The sequence below is a fragment of the Podarcis bocagei genome, assembly GCF_964188305.1.
Source record: "Podarcis bocagei genome assembly, chromosome: 13".
NCBI lineage: Eukaryota > Metazoa > Chordata > Lepidosauria > Squamata > Lacertidae > Podarcis > Podarcis bocagei.
Window position 1 is genome coordinate 37892061 of NC_138138.1, and position 18981 is coordinate 37911041.

The 18981-nt window shown below is 45.0% G+C and overlaps 1 protein-coding gene across 1 annotated transcript in view; it reads right to left on the minus strand.

Annotated features, from left to right (window-relative positions):
• The window catches only part of EPS8L1 (EPS8 signaling adaptor L1), a 38218-nt gene extending 20489 nt beyond the window's left edge, over positions 1 to 17729 (minus strand). The window contains exons 1-12 of the mRNA XM_081167119.1: positions 17577 to 17729; positions 11389 to 11441; positions 10379 to 10422; positions 7238 to 7296; positions 4458 to 4619; positions 4160 to 4309; positions 3828 to 3910; positions 2811 to 2926; positions 2616 to 2668; positions 1400 to 1526; positions 253 to 341; positions 78 to 152 (exon numbers count right to left, since the gene is read on the minus strand). Of these exons, the coding sequence (XP_081023245.1) occupies positions 78 to 152; positions 253 to 341; positions 1400 to 1526; positions 2616 to 2668; positions 2811 to 2926; positions 3828 to 3910; positions 4160 to 4309; positions 4458 to 4619; positions 7238 to 7296; positions 10379 to 10422; positions 11389 to 11405 (975 nt within the window). The 5' untranslated portion in view covers positions 11406 to 11441; positions 17577 to 17729. The remainder of the gene's footprint in view (positions 1 to 77; positions 153 to 252; positions 342 to 1399; positions 1527 to 2615; positions 2669 to 2810; positions 2927 to 3827; positions 3911 to 4159; positions 4310 to 4457; positions 4620 to 7237; positions 7297 to 10378; positions 10423 to 11388; positions 11442 to 17576) is intronic.
• Between the last annotated feature and the right edge of the window lie 1252 nt (positions 17730 to 18981).

Genomic DNA, 18981 nt, shown 5'->3' on the forward strand with positions numbered 1-18981 from the left:
GGGTTTAATCACCACTGGTTCAGCTGCCTGAGAGTTCATCTTCCCCTCCCCTCTGCCCCATCGAACCTGTTGCTTACCAGCTTCAACGGGTTGAAGAGAAAATGTATGAGCTCCTCTGAGGTAGGGTTTGCAATGTTCGATTTCAGCCTTGCCTGAGTGGTGGGAACAAAAGCGTATCCTAGTGGTTAGCATGAGCCAGGCAGGCGCCCTCTTGCTTTCTTGTGAGGAAAGCGCTCGCCCAACCACACTCACCAGAAGGCTGAAGGAATATTTCATCTTTGCCAGAGCATCTTCAAACTCCTCTTGGGGAGGAGGCCGGGATCGGATTGTCAGGAGTCCCTCTGCGGATGCAGCAAAGTAAGAAGATATTGACACCTGTACTGCAACTTGGGCTATTGTTCTACGATGACATTACATGCAGCCTAAATTATGTATACTTCATCTTGGAATTGCAGCAAAGCAAGAGGCATGAAACCATGAACGAATGCCAAAACAGACTCAGGCATGTGTGTACATCCCACTTCCACCTCACCAGTCCAGAATCTGTTTTGGAGAGCAGAGCCCCTGGTCCCGATGGATTTAGAGGCTTCCTCAGCAGAGGTGCCAAAGGCCTCCTGTAAATGCTCCACATAATGAAATTAATGTGCTACACATGTCGATACAAGATGCCCACATGTGGAGCTGCACACACGGTGTGCAGCAACTGTGTCAGCAAGCCTTTTGGATCCATGACCAAAGCTGCAGGATTTCTGCCTGCAGATGGGAATCCATTGAGGGTTCTGGAGAAAGGCCCCTTGCCCCAGGTTTTCTCTGAAAGAGCAACTCATGTCAAATGTGTGAAACACACACACACACACACACACACACAAAGAGACCTCTTGTATATGCAAAGCATGACAACTCTGCTATGGTGCTATGCCAAAACAGAGACCTGGGGCCTGTTATGTTAGGGAAGCCTTTCAGAGCCCAGTGAAACTTTCTGGATTCTGGTGGGTTTCCAGAATTGTCCAGAGAGCAGAACCAGAACGTTCAGCCAGACAGGAGCAGCATTCAGAAGAAGAAGAAGAGGAGGAGGAGTTTGGATTTGATATTCCGCTTTATCACTACCCGAAGGAGTCTCAAAGCAGCTAACATTCTCCTTTTCGTTCCTCCCTGACAACAAACTCTCTGTGAGGTGAGTGGGGCTGAGAGACTTCAAAGAAGTGTGACTGGCCCAAGGTCACCCAGCAGCTGCATGTGGAGGAGTGGAGATGCAAACCTAGTTCACCAGATTACGAGTCTACTGCTCTTAACCACTACACCACACTGGCTCTCTAGTTTCTAGCCACCTCAGTTATCGTGGCAAGAAAGAGAGGGAAAATGTAGTTTCCTGGAGCCCAGTTTGATCTATATTTCTCACCGCCTGGCCCCCGGCGACGCCCCTTTGCGGAGCGCTTGCGTTGATCCAGGACACGGAAAGCTTCGGCCGATTTCTGCAGCTTCCCTATGAAGGCTTCCACGTCGTCAAAAACATGGTTCAGCAGCTCCTGTCAGATGGAGAGAGGAAGGGAGATAACAGTAGACAGCTCCAGCTGAACACTCTATACACAGCTCTCTGTGTAAGAACCAAATGCACAGATCTGTACATGTCTACTCAGAAGTAAGTCCCACTGAGTTCAGGGGAGCTTACTGCTAGGTAAGCGGGTATAGCATTGCAGCCTCAATTTCTAAAAAGAAAGAAAGAGAATTGTGGCATGAGAATGACATGTACAGTGGTGCCTCGCAAGACAAAATTAATCCGTTCCGCGAGTCTCTTCGTCTTGCGGTTTTTTTGTTTTGCGAAGCACGGCTATTAGCGGCTTAGTGGCTTAGCGGCTATTAACGGCTTAGCGGCTTAGTGGCTATTAACGGCTTAGCAGCTTTAAGAAAAAGGAAACAAACCCGTAAGAACTCGCAAGACGTTTCATCTTGCGAAGCAAGCCCATAGGGAAATTCGTCTTGCGGAACAACTCAAAAAACGGAAAACTCTTTCGTCTTGCGCGTTTTTCGTCTTGCGAGGCATTCGTCTTGCGAGGTACCACTGTACTGGAATTCTCCGTTCTATGCAAATTCATGAAGTGATGTTCCCTTGCCTTAACTACACTTTACTCCTGGAAAAGCAGCAAAGACCATCTACTCTATCTTGAACTCCTTGAAGGAAGTGCAAGATATTTATATCAATGGCAGCATTCCAATGAGCTACAGCAACATAAAACAACATGTGGTTTGCAAAACAACAATAATACTTTTAACAGAATGAAAACACACTTCCCTAAACATTTTTTTGGGGGGTGAGGGAACGGTATTTTAAAATATATATATAGGAGGAAAAAATAGTATTTAAGTGATCACCCCAAATATATTCTATAGGTTGTGTGTGTGTTTCTTAAAGTCCAGATATGCCAATACGTTCTGCACTTTTAACAGCTGTACAACAAGCAGGGGAAAAAAGGTGATGGGTCCTATTGGGTGCATGCAAATATAGCCAAATCCACAAATCCTACCTCATGGCAATCACTCCTACCTCCCACAAATCATTCTAACCTCTTTTACAGGCCACCTGGTTTTTCACACCACACCTTCCCAGCTAAACTTACCACATTTTGCTCAGACTGAATAAAGGCCAGGTCAGATTCAGCTGCCGAGATATCTGGAAGCAGAAAAAGCCAGGAGGTTAGACACACTATGCTATCCTCTGCCCTCCCTAATTTTTTAGTGATGTTCAACTCAGGCATAAAGGTGTGCATAGGTTTGCAGCCTTTGGCGAAGAGTCCGGGCTCCTGGCATCTCACCATTCTCCTTTTCCTCTGGCACGATAACCGTTGTCCTGGAGGGCACCTGTTTAGGAGACTGAGGCAGGGTCTCCGGAGCCTTGTTGGTCTGGCTGCCAAGCCAATTCTGGGTAGCTCTGAAGACGAGAGGCGAAAAGCAAGAGGTTGAGATAAAAAAGGAAGGGCTCTCACTCTGAGAGAGAATACTATTCTAGACATCTCTAGCTCTCCTCTGGCTCAAGGGTGGGGAATCTTTTTCTGGTCAAGGGCTACAGTCCCTTGGGTGTGGGAGGGGCTGGAGCCAGTGGTGGGTGTGGCCAGAGCCAAAGTGGGCGGGGCTGTATCCCAAACTATGTCACTCACAAACCGGTGTACTGTTTACTGGTGAAAGCAGCTTTGGTTTCTGCTTTGTTTTAGCAGAGAAGCGGCGCATGTGGGTGCTTAACCCTTTTCTGTGTTTTTTTTTTGCTGCAACTCACTCCCACTTCAAGCCACTCTCCACACCTCCACTCTGCAGGATTCAAGAAGCATGGGAGGAAACTCGCAGGGGGGAAATCAGTAGGACTTGCGTTAGAAAAATAGCATGTGGGTGAAAGGGTCAGATGCCTCCACCCAAACATCTCTACTGAAAACCCACACAGACCATTCCTTGTACAGCTGCTCTTCCCTAGAAAGAGCCATCAGCAGGATTGAAATACAGTGGTACCTCGGGTTAAGAACTTAATTCGTTCCGGAGGTCCGTTCTTCACCTGAAACTGTTCTTAACCTGAGGTACCACTTTAGCTAATGGGGGCCTCCTGCTGCTGCCGCGCTGCCAGATCACAATTTCTGTTCTCATCCTGAAGCAAAGTTCTTAACCTGAGGTACTATTTCTGGGTTAGTGGAGTCTGTAACCTGAGGCGTCTGTAACCTGAAGCATCTGTAACCCGAGGTACCACTGTACATTGTGTGTGTGTGTGTACTTTGCAGCCTTCATAGTTTTAGAACTCTCCTTTCCCTCAGACCTGTGGCTATACAGGCTTATGCGTCTGCATTCACCTGAGCGCCTCCTTCCGTTGAGCATTTCCGCCTGACTTGAAGTCCAACAGAGCTCCATTAATGTCCTGCTGGATCAATTCTGCCTATAAAATGGAAGAGAAACCAAGTCAGAAAGCTCGGCAGTGAGAGAGAAAACTCACATTAGCCTTCACAAACCTGGTGCCCTCCCAATGTCTTGGACTTCAACTCCCATCAGCCCCCACCAGCAGAGGAGGGCACCAGGTTGGCAAAGACTGCTTTAGGTTACATTTCCTGCAGCTGGAAGAGGGTTTCACTATCAAGAGTGGCTTTTCAAACTTCCCTTATGGATCCACAGTGTCCAGTTTCCTTACCCCTACATGGTCACATTCAAAGAAGTGGACATCCGGTTTGAGCTGGTGGGGTTCCTGGCACACAAGCAGAAGCAGCGACTGGGATCGAGACTCAGGTCGAACGGCTTCACAACGGGCCACAGCTGCTAATCCATAGTTCTCTAGCTCCTCCTGTAGGGGGAGACAAAGTCACCAAACAATCCAGACAACCCATACGGAGCCCTCTCCAAATAAGAGATATTGGATCACAGGCCTACAGCCAACAACCTCTTGGTCCCTATTCGCCACCCAACATCACAGTCCTGGGTTGCTCCTCTACCTTTGAGTCTATGTCGAAGAGCTTGATGGCCGACCCGTTGACCTGAAGCAACATCTCCTGAACCCAGATTTTCCCTTGGGCATCCATGACGGACAGTTTCCTGGTGGCATCCTCCACGGTTGCCAAGTCATCCTCATCCCCGATGGAGAAGGTCACCAAGTGCTGGAAGATACAGAAGGGAGACAAGTCTGTGCAAATCCGTCTTAAGTCACTGAGGTTACTTGTTGCTTTATTTTGCTAGTTTGCAAATGGTTCTGGGGACCATCAGAAGGGGTTCAATAATAATAATAATAATAATAATAATAATAATAATAATAATAATAATAATAAATTTATTATTATTATTATTATTATTATTATTATTATTATTATTATTACCCCGCCCCGTCTGGCTGGGTTGCCCCAGCCACTCTGGGTGGCTCCCAACAAAATACTAAAAACATCATAAAGCATCAAACATTTAAAACTTTCCTAAACAGGGCTGCCTTCAGATGTCTTCTAAAAGTCAGATAGTTGTTTATTTCCTTGACACCTGATGGGAGGGCGTTCCACCACCAAGAAGGCCCTCTGTCTGCTTCCCTGTAACCTCACTTCTCACAGGGAGGGAACCGCCAGAAGGCCCTTGGAACTGGACCTCAGTGTCCAGGCTGAATGATGGGGGTGAAGACGCTCCTTCAGGTACAGTGGTGCCCCGCAAGACGAATGCCTCGCAAGACGAAAAACTCGCTAGACGAAAGGGTTTTGCGTTTTTTGAGCTGCTTCGCAAGATGAATTTCCCTATGGGCTTGCTTCGCAAGACGAAAACGTCTTGCAAGTTTGTTTCCTTTTTCTTAACACCGTTAATACAGTTGCGACTTGACTTCAAGGAGCAACTCATAGAACGCGGTGTGGTAGCCTTTTTTGAGGTTTTTGAAGACTTTGGTGATTTTTGAAGCTTTTCCAAAACTTTCCCGACACCGTGCTTCGCAAGACGAAAAATTCGCTAGACGAAAAAACTCGCGGAACGAATTAATTTCGTCTTGCGAGGCACCACTGTATACTGGGCCGAGGCCATTTAGGGCTTTAAAGGTCAACATTGTGCTCGGAAACGTACTGGGAGCCAATGTAGGTCTTTCAGGCCCAGTGTTATATGGTCTCAGATATAGTAGACAAGTATTCATGGGCATCAGTATGACTACCAAAACCAACCCTGCCCTAGAACATCCAGGTGCCCAAAAGTGGAGTGTGAGTATGTGTGAATGAGTCTGAAAGTGAGTGAATGAATACATAAATAAATGAGAGAGAGAGAAATAGAGAGAGAGGGAGGGAGAGGAAGAAAGGCCTTGACAGGGTCTCTCCGCCATCTTATGTTTGGTTGGTGGGCAGAGAAGAGAGTGGGCCTTTTGGAGAGGGCTCTCCCTAGAGAGGCTAACTTGGCACCAAGTGTGTTGGTTATTTGATGGTAGACCAGCTCATACTCCAGCTGCGCTGTCCTCTGCCTCCACAGAGCCATCTGCTACTACCAGCTGCTCTGTGGGAAGCATCTCAGTGACATTTTATATGTTGTCAGTCATACTCAGTACGCTTCTGAGAACCAGTTGCTGGAAGCTGCAGGAGAAGAGGCTGCTGATGTGCTTGGCTGCTGCTGGAGGGTTTCCCACCGGCATCTCTTTGGCCACTTTGAGGGCAGGATGCTGGACTAGATAGGCCATTGGCCTGAACCAGGAGGGCTTCCCAGGAGGGCGGTTCCGTCACTGCAAAAAGTGAGATTACAGGGAACCAGGCGGAGGGCCTTCTCAGTAGAGGCGCCCACCCTGTGGAACGCCCTCGCGTCAGATGCCAAGGAAATAAACAACTCTCTGACTTTTAGAAGAAACCTGAAGGCAGCCCTGTTTAGGGAAGTTTATCGTGTTATTAATATTCTGTTGGGAGCCACCCAGAGTGTCTGGGAAACCCAGCCAGATGGGTGGGGTATTACTACTACTACTACTACTACTACTACTACTACTTTCTTATGATCTTATAGTATTGTTGATCATTGATTTCCCCCCTAAAAATATTGTATTCAATTTTATTTGTACACCACCTTGGAATAATTTGTGTCATGAAAGGAGAATTGTGAGGAATGCATTTGTCCTGACCTTCCAGTATTAAACATGAGCTTATTCCCTCTGCTGATTTTTGCCCTGTGCCATGGCTCTCCTTGGCGCTTACTGCTTCAATGTGGATTGTGTAACAGGGATGCTTTTTAAAAATTATTTTCTTGCTTGGTTCCCCATATAGTTCTACCAAAGGACAGTCCAAAAAAACATGAACGCAAAAACTTTATACAGGCCTAGGCAACATCCCAAATAAACTAGAATACCTGTCTTCCAACTCATGAGTCAGGATCTCAAAACTAGCTTGTAGGCTAACCTCAGAGTGAGTTGCATATTATTTAGATGATTTGTTTTGGAGGGAAGACTGTTGTCTTTTAAAGAGGAGACAGCAGGCAGGCAAACAGAAGTGGAGGGAAAGGTGTAGAGTTAAGGAGGACGTGTGTGGTAAAAAAAGAAGTCAGAGTCAAGTGCCAAGTCAAAATAATTGAAGGCAGTTGTTCTAGAATGTTCTTCAGAACCCACCGCAACACATAGGCTTCCCATGCAATGGGTTTCCTCAAAATAACTCTGGAGGCAACCAGGAACCCCTCATCCTTATAACCTCTTCCCTAATATCACTCAGTTTTCCCCACTCTAATTCCCTAGTCACTGATGTCCCACAGCTCTTGCCCCCGCTTTTGCACAGCCAAAACCCAAACTTACATTGACGGCATACTGTGAGACGTCTGCCATGATAATGCTGGAATACTTCTTCCTCTGCTCTGCAGAAAGAGACAAAACATTATTTAAGGAGGAGGAATTGTGTTGCAATGTTGACTTAAACCAGCAAATGAAACCTGAAACTTTAGTGTCGACTGTCAGCCGGGGCTGTTTAGCATCAACCGGCAACTTTTATTTTAAAAAGGTGGCAGTGAGGGCGGGGAATAGAGAAGGGAAGCACTGTCTTAGGGGGCTATGTCCTATACGGAACAAATGGGCAGGGAGGATGGGATTACAGGATACACACACATTCATTCAAAGCACAAAGAATCCCAGGAACGGCTGTTTGTTACCCTGTGAGAAGTGACCTACAGTAGCCAGGACGGTGCTTTAACTATGGTGTGTACCCAGCCACAGTCCACACGAGGTCTGCCTTCTTTGTGACAGGGCTCCTGACAGTGGAGTGACAGTCGAAAATTCAGCAAATAAAACGTCATTTAATTTACATCCTAGGGAAAATTGCACATGCTTAACAGCTGCATGCCAGGGTCGTTTTCAAGACACAGAAACATCAGCATAAAAATGGGAAATAAGCATAAATGTGTATATACAGTCATACCTTGGTTTTCAAACAGCTGAGTTCTCGAATGCTTTGGCTCCCAAACGCTGCAAACCTGGAAGTGACTGTTCTGGTTTGCAAACTATTTTTGGAAGCAGTACGTCCCATGGTGCTTCCACGGCTTCTGATTGGCTGCAGGAGCTTCCTGCAGCCAATCAGAAGCTGTGCTTTGGTTTCTGAACATATTTTTTTAAAATAATTTTTATTAACTGGCCAATCACATCAAATTAAATCATATCACATAAATTCCGAATTACAAAGCCAAATTTTTAAATTTTGTTGGGGGGACCCATATTTCAAGATCCGAAGGGGAATTCTGATCATCTTCTTGCTGCTGCGTTAATGTCCCGATCAGTCCAAATCAGTTCAAACAGAGTTCATAATTCTATCCCATCTTATCTTGCTGTTTCCACATCACATCTTGTTCATATATTTTCTCTTTTTTCTTTATGATCTCTTCTGATAGTCTCCTTAAGCCGGTAAACACCAATAGTAATAATAGTCCTGTGTGAATTTTCCGTTCGTCCAATCCTCAAATCGAGATGGTTTCCATATATCATCTCCTTCATAGATAACATCGCTCTATCCATCATAGTCTCGTAAAACTGTCGCTTGAGTCCCACTGAGGAGTTTAACCACAATATATAAACAACTCTATTTCTCTCTTTCTCCTCCCAGACTCAAGACCTCCGACAGAACTTCCCAATATGGCGACGGCATTTTTAACTGCGTCATTTCAAAGCTCTTACACTTTCCATGCTCTTCTTAAAACGTACTTTGGTTCGAAAGTTTATCTCCACACAGCCTTAAATCCACAGCTTAAGTCCTTAACACGACATTTCTGACTCGTGAGGGGAGGGGATTCTTGTTTAATCACATAAGAAAAGTAGGGAGAGTTTTTCCCCCCTCCCCCCTCAGTCATTTGCCGTACCTTGTCTTGGCATATCTTCTCATGTTTTATTCTTATATTGTTTTACCAGAGATCTCTTCTGTTAGCAGTCTTTACTCCCCCTTCTCTCTTGAAATATGTGCATTCCTTTCATCCAAATTGTTTCTTTTGAAGTTCTTGCATCTAGTGGCACGAATCAGGGACGGCGTCGAGGAGTGCCGAAATCCCACAGGAGGGCTTTGTGCCTAGTGCCCCCACCCCCACAAATTCGGGTGGTATAGGGCACAGCAGGCAAGGGCCGTCCCCCCCCCCACAATCCTGGGGGGGTTAAGGAGGCTAATTACCCCCATCATAGCCTCCAAATTACCTCGTGTGGGTCGGAGAGATGTTATTGTCAGCCATCTTCCGATGCGCCCCCTAGTGGCCCCCCGCTTTCTGAACATTTTGGAAGTCGAACGGACTTCCGGAACAGATTCTGTTCGATTTCTAAGGTACGACTGAATGTACACACATTATAGATATTACTATATCTCTCGCTCATGCACACATGCAGTGAGTGAGGGTTTGCCTAGTTTAAAGGACAATGGGTTGTATCCAATGCTAATCTGACTCAGAGTAGACCCATTGAAGCTAATGGACATGACTAACTTAGGTTCATTAATTTCAATGGGTGTACTCTGACTAGGACTAGCACAGGTTAAAACTCTTAATAAGAACATCCAGGGATTTATCTCTCTAAGGAACACTTTTCAATTCTTAAGAAATTATGACCTCTTCTAAAGAGGAGGGATGTAATTACTGCCTCTCCCTGCGGGAACCAGTTTAGCTTGTGATAAATACACACACACCCATCTCCTCCCTTCTTACTGCTTCTCTGCTGATTCCTGCTCTTTCCCCACCTCACGCGGCACAGAATCTTTGGTTTTTAAATCCCAGGAAAATGAAATGTTCAAGCTTCCTTAAGTAAAAGGGGAGAAACACAGAGAGGATGTAAACTGAAAGACTGACGGGTTTCCTGGTTTAGTTTGCAGCAGAGGAGCAGAAGTTCGTTGTGGTATCATACACAAGATCCCAACGTTGGAAGAAAAAAACTTTTAGTTTCATAGCACACAGCAGAACATGAGGGGGAACCATGCCAGCCTTGAAAGCTCTGTAGAAACAGTTATGAGCAAGACAAATTTTGCAAAAGATCACCCATATAATTTTTTTTGCAGCACTTTTCAAAGCTGTGCGAGTTATTTATTATTAAAAAAAAGTGAGGTGCCTGCACTCAAGGAGATTATAAAGCAATAAACTGCATTTTGATGGCAGCGAAGTCAACCAAGGAAGAGAGGGGAGGGCGAGTCAAGGGATTAATTGTAAACAAATGTGGTTATTGAGGGTGAGGAGCAAAGAGTTAAGCCAAAGGCTTCCCAGGTAAGGTGTTGATGTGAGAAAGGGATCCCACGTGACATACTCAGGAAGGGAGTTCCAGGTGTAAAGATCACCAGCAGATCCGTTTATGAGAGCTGGTAACCCTTGAAAAAGTTGAGGATGCTACAGCTTCAGGACTGAGAAGGTCTTCAGATTTGAAACGTACCAGCACACTCATAAATAAACAAATCTTCCAGATACATTCCTATACTCCAAAACTCACCATAAATGGCTCTGGCACTGGGCTTGGAGCAGTCACTGCCGAGGCTGCAAGGCAAAATGGACTAGTTATTCAACAACCGGAAGAAATCACCTCAGGTCCACATTTCCAGACTACTATACATCCTTCTCAAAGCTTGCTAGGCCCTCAGGCTCCCCTCCGCCCATGAATCCTGGACGCCAGTATCTTCTAGGGCTGGGGAACCTGTCCAAATCCTATCTATCAGTAATCTGTGCCACTAAATTTTACTTCAGCTCCCAAACAAGGCCATGGCGCTATATTGAAACAGCCCAGTTTCTGTTCAAAGAGGTTTTGCAGCCATTAGTGCCGCAGCCCACGTCAACTCTAGTCCCACAGCCACCAACCCCTTTTGTCAGCGCAGAAGTGAAAGAAAAAGAGAGGCAAGACTATGGCAAGACTTCCTTGTCATACCAGCAGGGCCTCTACATGATCCCCAATGGCTGTTTTCGAAGCAGTCCCTTGACAATGCTCAGTAAGTTCAAAAATCATAACGAAAGGGGCAAGTGAACAAGGGAGGCGCTCCTGGTGAGTTCCGGCAGCTCATTTTCTAGAAAAATAGCAGGTGAAGCGTAGGAGACACCCTTACCTTAAGATCTGGGAAGGGTGTGAGGCCTGGAGAGAATCCTGAGGTTCAGACAGAGAGGTTCGGAGGGTTACATTTGCCCCCTGCCAGCCCTGAGGGTCTCCACCTTTTGTGGAGGGCAGTGGCTCTCCAAGGTATCAGTCGCTGGGCCTTCTTCCCAGCACAACCCGGAGCTATGAAATGTCAGGGATCGCACCTTTTCTTTGCAGCTCAGGCTCTCTCAACCCTTGGGACAAAAAGTGAGTACATGCCCAGAAAACCACAGAAGGTTCTGGAAAGCAAAGAACTTTGTGCTTAAGCTCTACATCCCTGATAAAACTGGGCACACCTTGAATTTCAGTGCCTCCCTAGGTAGTCTTGCTCCCAAATCTGTAGGTGCTGGATGGAGTTCTCTGACAGCCAATCTTACCTTCCTGAGTCACTCATGATGTCAGTGGCCTCGTCTGAAAGTCCCAATGCAACCTGGCAAGCATAAGAAGAGAACTTTGGTGGCAAAGGGGTGGAAGGAACAAGAAGCCCCGACAATAACGGACTATCATTACAAGCTACAAGAATTTGCTGAAATGGCGCAGTTAACAAATACCCCGAGAGGCAATTCAAAACAAAATTTTATGGAAAAGTGGGATAGATATAAATCATTTGTTCAAAAATACAGTAAAGGTTCGCTATCTATGCTAGCATTTGATTGACGTTGGAGTGAGAATGAGTTGAGGAGTAAGACTAAGACCACATATTGATATAGGAATGTATTAGATAACATGTAAAGAAATATACAATAATAAGAGTACAGTCATCTGTAAAAAGGGAATATACAACGGGATAGACAGAAAGTCTAGTGTGTTGGTATGTATATGATTTTTTGGGGGGAATTGTTTTTGTTTTTTCTCTTTGTTCTTTCTTTTGTTGTTTGTTTATTTCATTTTCTTTCTAGGTATATAAAATTTGTATATAATTTTTGTATACATGTTGGAAATTATATTATAGTAAGTCCTGTAATGTAATATGACAACGTTTACCGATGTAATATAAAAATGTTAACAAATAAATAAAATGCAAATTAAAAAAAAAAGAGAAGGTTATCCGTTTCACGACAAGCCTGCATACAGAAAGCAAGTAGCTTTTGTTGCTCTATGGGTGGGGAGCCCCCAGGGCTGGATTTAGGTTTGATGAGGCCCTAAGCTACTGAAGGTAATGGGGCCCCCCTGTCCACCCCTGTCCTTTGTCAACAACAAATTCCCGCTGTTTTTTGAGTTGCATATATGCTATATGGTAATTTATGGACCTAATAGGAATCTAAAGCCATTTGCACGTGTTGCCATGCAACCAGGCGATGCAAAATGTAGGCATCCTATATATAGAAATGAGTAAAGCAGTGATATTTTAGGGAGCAGGCTAGCAGGCGGGGCCCATTACGTACATCATAGGAGCCTACACAACACAAAACACTGTTGTCTTATGTAGGTTTTATTTTATTTGTTTTTTATCTTATATTTTGGAAATGTACATCCAGTTTTTTGCCTTTAAATTTTTTCGGGGGCCCCAAGAGAGTGGGGCCCTAAGTTATAGCTTGTTTAGCTTATATGTAAATCCGGCACTGGGAACCCCAGACCCAGGGGCCATATGTGGCCCTCCAGCACTCTCTATCTGGCCCTTGGAACTCTCCCCACAACGATCCTGCTTTGCATCCAGAGTGTTTTTGCCTGGCTGGGATGTGTCCCTAAAAACTCTGTGGCTTGTCTGGGTGGAGGACGGAGAGGGAAGTGCTGTGGAAAAATAATATTTGCCTTTGCTCCTCTGCCCACTTTTGCCTCTGGCGCTGCCTACCTCTGGCATATGGCCTTCAGCAGGTCGCCTATAAGGAAATACAGCCGTGGGGCTGAAAAAGGTTCCCTACCCCTGTGCTAAAAAGAACAACGGCAAATGCCTGTTCTCCCACTAGAAGAGTGGTTTCAGAATCCATTAAGCAGGCCCAGGCAGCTGCCAATAGACACCCAGCGGACATTTGATTTCAGGGATTATTACCCCCGACCCCCAACACACACGTACTCTGAGCTCTGTGCTCATTTCCCTTGTTCTTGCAGTTAGAATCCACTTCGCCGAAGCGTCCTAAACAATATTATATGACTAGCAAATTCAAGCTGACATTGCTAGTTTAGAGGTGAATGCTTTGCATGTGGCTCAGGTACCTTGATGCTACATTTGCATGCCTTCACACCTGAGGTGGGTACTGTCAGGCTTTGGGCCTTAGTAAGAGGGAGGCTCAAAAAGGAACTTTTTAAAGGTCTTGGCTGTGATGAAGGAAGAAAATCCTGATGTTAGAGAAGTGAGGGATCATTATTCCCTTCTCTTCCCCGCCTTTACTGCCCTAATGGTTTAATTTATTTACATATTTGCTTAATTTTAAACACCATTTCAATCCTGCTCTGATTCAGCTTTAAGGAGCAGGTTTTTGTGGGGAATATTTGGGGCAACCCCCCCCCCAAACAAACAAACCATTATGTTTGGACATTAAAGCGCAGCCTGGAAAGAGTGGGGCTGGGTAAAAGGTAAACCCAGTTGTGCTGATGTACTAATCCATGGGCAGGCAAACTGAGGCTCGGGGGCCAAATCCGGCCCAATTGCCTTCTAAATCCGGCCCCCGAACGGTCCGGTAATCAGTGTGTTTTTACATGAGTAGAATGTGTGCTTTTATTTAAAATGCATCTCTGGGTTATTTGTGGGGCATCGGAATTCGTTCATTAATTTTTTCCCAGAATATAGTCCGGCCCCCCACAAAGTCTGAGGGACAGTGGACCGGCCCCCTGCTGAAAAAGTATGTGACCCCTGTACTAATCTGATGTTGATTATTTATTCATTTATCGTCACATGTATTCTTCCAGGATGCCTTTCTGTTTTATCCTCAAAACAACGCTGCGAGGCAGGTTCGGCTAAAAGAGATCGCGATTGGCAACCCAGTGGGCTTCGTGTTTGAACCGTGGTCTCCCAAGTCCGATTCTTACACTCTAACCACTTTGCCACAATGGTCTTTTGTACCTCTTTGTATTCTGATCTTATTATGCTGACTGGCATGATGTACCTACATGTGGGCAGTATAGGGTTGGTTTTTTGTGTGTGACGAAATAAATAAAACCCCAGATCATTTACAGTACAAGGGTGTGCGATCATGCACACATGGTAAAGTAAGTAGGCCTCGCTCCTGCCCAAGAATGCTGCGGCATCTCTTGCCAACAGCCACACCTGTTTCGTTTCACCTGGCAAGGTGCTTTGTTTATTAAAGGTGGGATTTAACCTCCTTCTATGCTTGGAGCAGAGCCAACCTGCTCTCGTCTAACCATGCTTCTTTTTCAGAGAAGAAGCCGCACAAGGAGCAAGCGGCTTAATGGTTAAAGCAGAGGTCGTAGTGTTTAATAGTGCGGGTGGTGGCAAGAGAAACAGGATACTCTCTTCCTGATATTTGCTTAAATATCCCAGCTACAGATTTGCAAGCAATGCTCATTTATGCACAGGTCTATCGCCAGCCGATATGAAGAAACAATGGTCAATATTGACTCAGTTGGACTGTGTATTTGGGTTTAGGCCAGAAAGGAAAAAGGATTACTGCTTATATGTCACCGCTTTCCCCCCAAAACATTACCTGCCCACCCCCATCCAAATTAGGTGGGTTTCAAGAAGGTGGTGCATCCCTTTTTAATTTTGGCAGGGTTCCTGCCTTTTTGGAACACAAGAGGCAGAAATTCAAGATTTCCCTAGTGTTGCGCCTCCATTCACAAAGAAACTGCACCTGTTGATTTTCTGTTTGCCATGCACAAGGTGAAAATTCTTTGCTCAGGGCCCCATGATTTCTGGGTCATTTTAGCCAACTGCTAGATAACGCTGCTGCATCTGATTACTATACCCAAAGCGTAACTCTGAATTCGGTAATCTGTTTTGAAAGCCGCTGCCTAATCCTGGATGTGTGAAATGAAGCGACAAAATATAGGCGCACCTCTAAGCATGCACAATGCGTTTTCGCCCTCACCTCTGAGAGAGGGTAAGAATTGTGGGCAGGTGAGAGGTCTACAACCTGTCTCTGGAGAAAGTATACACTATCTACATGTTAGCCCCACTTTTTCTCTTCTTACACATTTCTTTCATTTCCAAAACGTCTATACATCCTGCTTTTCGATGCAAAAGGGCACAAACAAGGCTGTTTGCAAGAAATAGCATATGCCCCCAAATGGGGGCAGCCCCTGTTTCCTGGTTCTGCTCTCTGTTAAATCTCTCTCTCTATTTTTTTTTTTTTTTTTTTTTTTGCCTTTGGGGGATGCCTAATTAGTATGTTGCTAGTGCAAATTGCTCGAGTTGTCATTTATCAGGCTCAGCCCCAGCTCCAGGGCTTTGGCAGTAAAAACAGCACCTTTGGAGGCACACAGTAGGGGGCGGGGGGCGGATGAGGCATTAGAGCATATTCCAGAGTGGGGCCCCGCAGCAACTTGTTCTTTGAAATTAATGCAGCCAGTTTTAGGCACTTGTTAAAAGTCAGAATAATGTCATGCGGCGTTTGGCCCAAATTTATCATAGGAATATAGGAAGCTGAATTATAACAAACCAAACCATTGCTCTATCTAGCCCTGTACTGTCTATTCTGAATAGTGGTGGCTTTCTAGGGTTTACGACAGGGAATCTCTCCCAGCCCTTCCTAGAGATGCCATAGATTGAAAGCAGATGTTTTCTGTGGCTTTCCCCCTTCTTGTCTCTGCTAGAGATGCGCATTATTACATGCACTTGAACAATAAGCTTCCACATAGGGAACAAAGCCCATTTTACAGATTGTCACTGCTGAGGTTGCAAACCCTTGGCAATGCATAAATTGCGCGTTTGCTGTTCTGGTGGCGGTGAGGATCAGGCAGTGATCCTTGAGGCGAGAGTAGGAGGCTTACAAAAATGGACATCTTCTCATCTGATATTTTGGAGGGTAGGCAGCCATAAAGAAACTAAGCCAAAGATGCAGCAACCATTCTGGGAAATATACCAATAAAGCCACAGATTTAATAGAGAAAAGTTGCCTAAAAGATGCCTGCAGAAGCAACACTGTCCTTGGACAAAAAGGTAGGATATAACTGTAAAAATGAAATAAATGGATCATATATCCAAATACTTTCAGGTTTAACCCTTGCCCATGTTTGCTGTCAAAGCCTTTAACAAAAGAGGGGCATATGTTTGCTGAAGCTCAATACTTACAACTATGACTCCCTAATGAGAACGCTTAGCCCAGGGGTCAGCAAACTTTTTCAGCAGGGGGCTGGTTCACTGTCCCTCAGACCTTGTGGGGGGCCGAACTATGTTTTGGGGAAAAATAATAATGAACAAATTCCTATGCCCTGTGGATTTTAAATAAAAGCACACATTCTACTCATGTAAAAACACACTGATTCCCGGACTGTCCACAGGCCGGATTTAGAAGGTGATTGAGCCGGATCCGGCCCCTGGGCCTTAGTTTGCCTACCCATGACTTAGACCAATGGACAAAAGTTATGATGACTAAGATTTCAGTGGGTCTACTCTGAGTATGAGTTACGGTAGTCAGCTGCAATCGAAAAATGTAGGGCTAGCTTTTGATGCTTTGGCAGGGAAAGTCTTTCTGCGTATGTTTAGAGGTTCTCTCTAACATACATGAGAGATCACAAACAACAACAACAACAAAAACTTGGTGTGTTTTTTAAACAACATATCTCTTTTCTGTTCCACACAAATCTGGAATCTTCCTATTCAGAACCAAAAAGCCTCAAAGTAGCTGCTCCCTGGGCTAGAACTTCCTGGATCTCGTGGCAAGAAACTGTGTAAAAAGAAATTTAGCCAACACTGAGGAAAGAGAAGCAGAACAAGCACCCTCAAGGGGATTGTGGCGGCAGTGGGGAAATGTGACTGACACACGCAGAATACCGTTAAGAGAAAAAACTGGCATGTGCAAGCCTATCTCTGCTCAATCTTTCTTTAAAACTATAGGTACATGTGGAAGCTTTTTTGTGGGTGGGGAGGATCGATGACACAAGCAACGCTCTGGGGGCCTGGCCCCTTGCAGGTATTCCAGCTCTGCCTGTGATGTTCAACTTTCAGTTAAAAACAAAGTCTCTACCCTTTTTATTTGTGGAAATATAAGTGCCTGGTCAATGTTCTAGTCAATTGCTAAGAAACACAATGAACACAACTTAAGTTCTGGATGCTTTGCAAGAGACCTCCCCCCCCCCTTACTTTCCAGCGCCCTCTCACCAGAAAAACAATGCGATCTCTTTTTGGCAACTGATAAGATCCACGTTAAACACCTATCTGGGTTTCTTCTAAATAAAAGGGTTCCCATTTTAGGAATCACAGCACGGTCCCTGCTGCAAATCAAGTGCTTCTATTTGTCAAAAACTGAAAAATCTACCCTGCCAGAAGAAAGCCAACTTTCTTGCTCTAGTGAGCAAGGCCTCCCCCCCCCCCTTCTACACCAGAGAGTTGAGGACCAAGTTCCCTTGGTGCAACCGACTAACTAGGCTCCATCCCCACGAAGCCCAAGCTCCCTCCTTGTCCCTTCCCTCTCCCCCACACAAGCTCCCACCATACTTTTAGACTTACCTTCTACGCAGCAGTCCCTCTCTTTAGTTCTCAACCATCTCTGCTTTGGGCACCCAGCTGGTGGCATCTGACATGGCAAGTAGAAACTACCGATGTGGCTTGAGACTTACCAGTCCCTATGAGAGCGAGCCTGTCAGCTGAACCACACCCCTTGCATACCTGGGCAGGTAGCAGTCACTCACCAGGTGCCTTTTTTTTTTTAAAAAAAGCCTCAGGAACACACACACCAACCTGTATTTGAAACGAAACTTTTGCTAGGGGAAAAAAGTGGCAGGGCTTTTTCTGGAGGCAGCTGGTTGGAGGAAGAGGGAAATGAGGGCATGCTTTAAAACGTGCTTGCAGGCATTGTACGTGCCTGGTGAGAAGTTGTGGTCATTTTCCTTGCACATGTCTATGCACTAAAACGCCTGCATATGTGCTCATTATACATGACAGATCTACAGAGTTTGTTGAACGCCCATCAATTCAGATGGTTCAAGGCTCTTATGTTGACGTGCAGAGCCCTTAACAACTTGGGTCCAAGACAGCTTAAGGACCTTTTATCTTTGGTGGACCTGCAAAAGGTTAAAAGAGTTTTGGGAAATAATCCACAATGAATTGAAAAAAATGTTTTAAAGTACTTTCCCAAAACAACCACAGTCCTTTTCGTTGGGGATAATTCAGATGGATATTCCCAGGTGTCAAAAAAGATTATTTATGTATGCCACTAATGTGGCCAGTGTTTTGTTAGCCCCCAAATGGAAAATGAGCGAGGTCCCAACTAAAGAAGAATGGCAACTTAAGCTGACGGAATGTATGTGCAGCTTGCAGACTTAACATACAGAATAAGAGCAAAAGAAGAACATACATTTAGAGAAGACTGGATAATGTTTATTGAGTATGTGTGTGGGGGGGAATTGTGTACACTTGAAAAGGTTGGCAGCATTAAGATAAATTCAACAGTGTAAATAAGTTTTGATGGATGTAATAATGGAATACTGAATGGTTTAGTTTTTGTAAAATATGCAGGGATTTACGATATGCAAAATGAGCCATGGAAAGAGAAAATCAGCTGGAGGAATACTGGTAATTGTCCCCTGCATTACAGATGCCTGCCTGGTCTCTACTAGAGGTACTGTATTGGGTATTTTGTGCCACTGGTCCCATTCTGTGCTTCCAGTAGAGACTGGTCAGGCACCCTAACTTTTGACTTTCAGGCATGTCTAAGACTTTCACAGCAACAGACCTATGCCATTGTTTAATTCCCCAACCCCAGCTAGCTACTTTCATTTGTTTTATTGTTATACACCACCCTGAAGTTTTGTGTTGGTAGGAGTATATATAAAAAAATACTTTTGTAAATAAAATAAAATTAAAATTGAGGGGAAAAGGCATTTCAGTTTTGTCCGGTTTTAACACTGAAGGC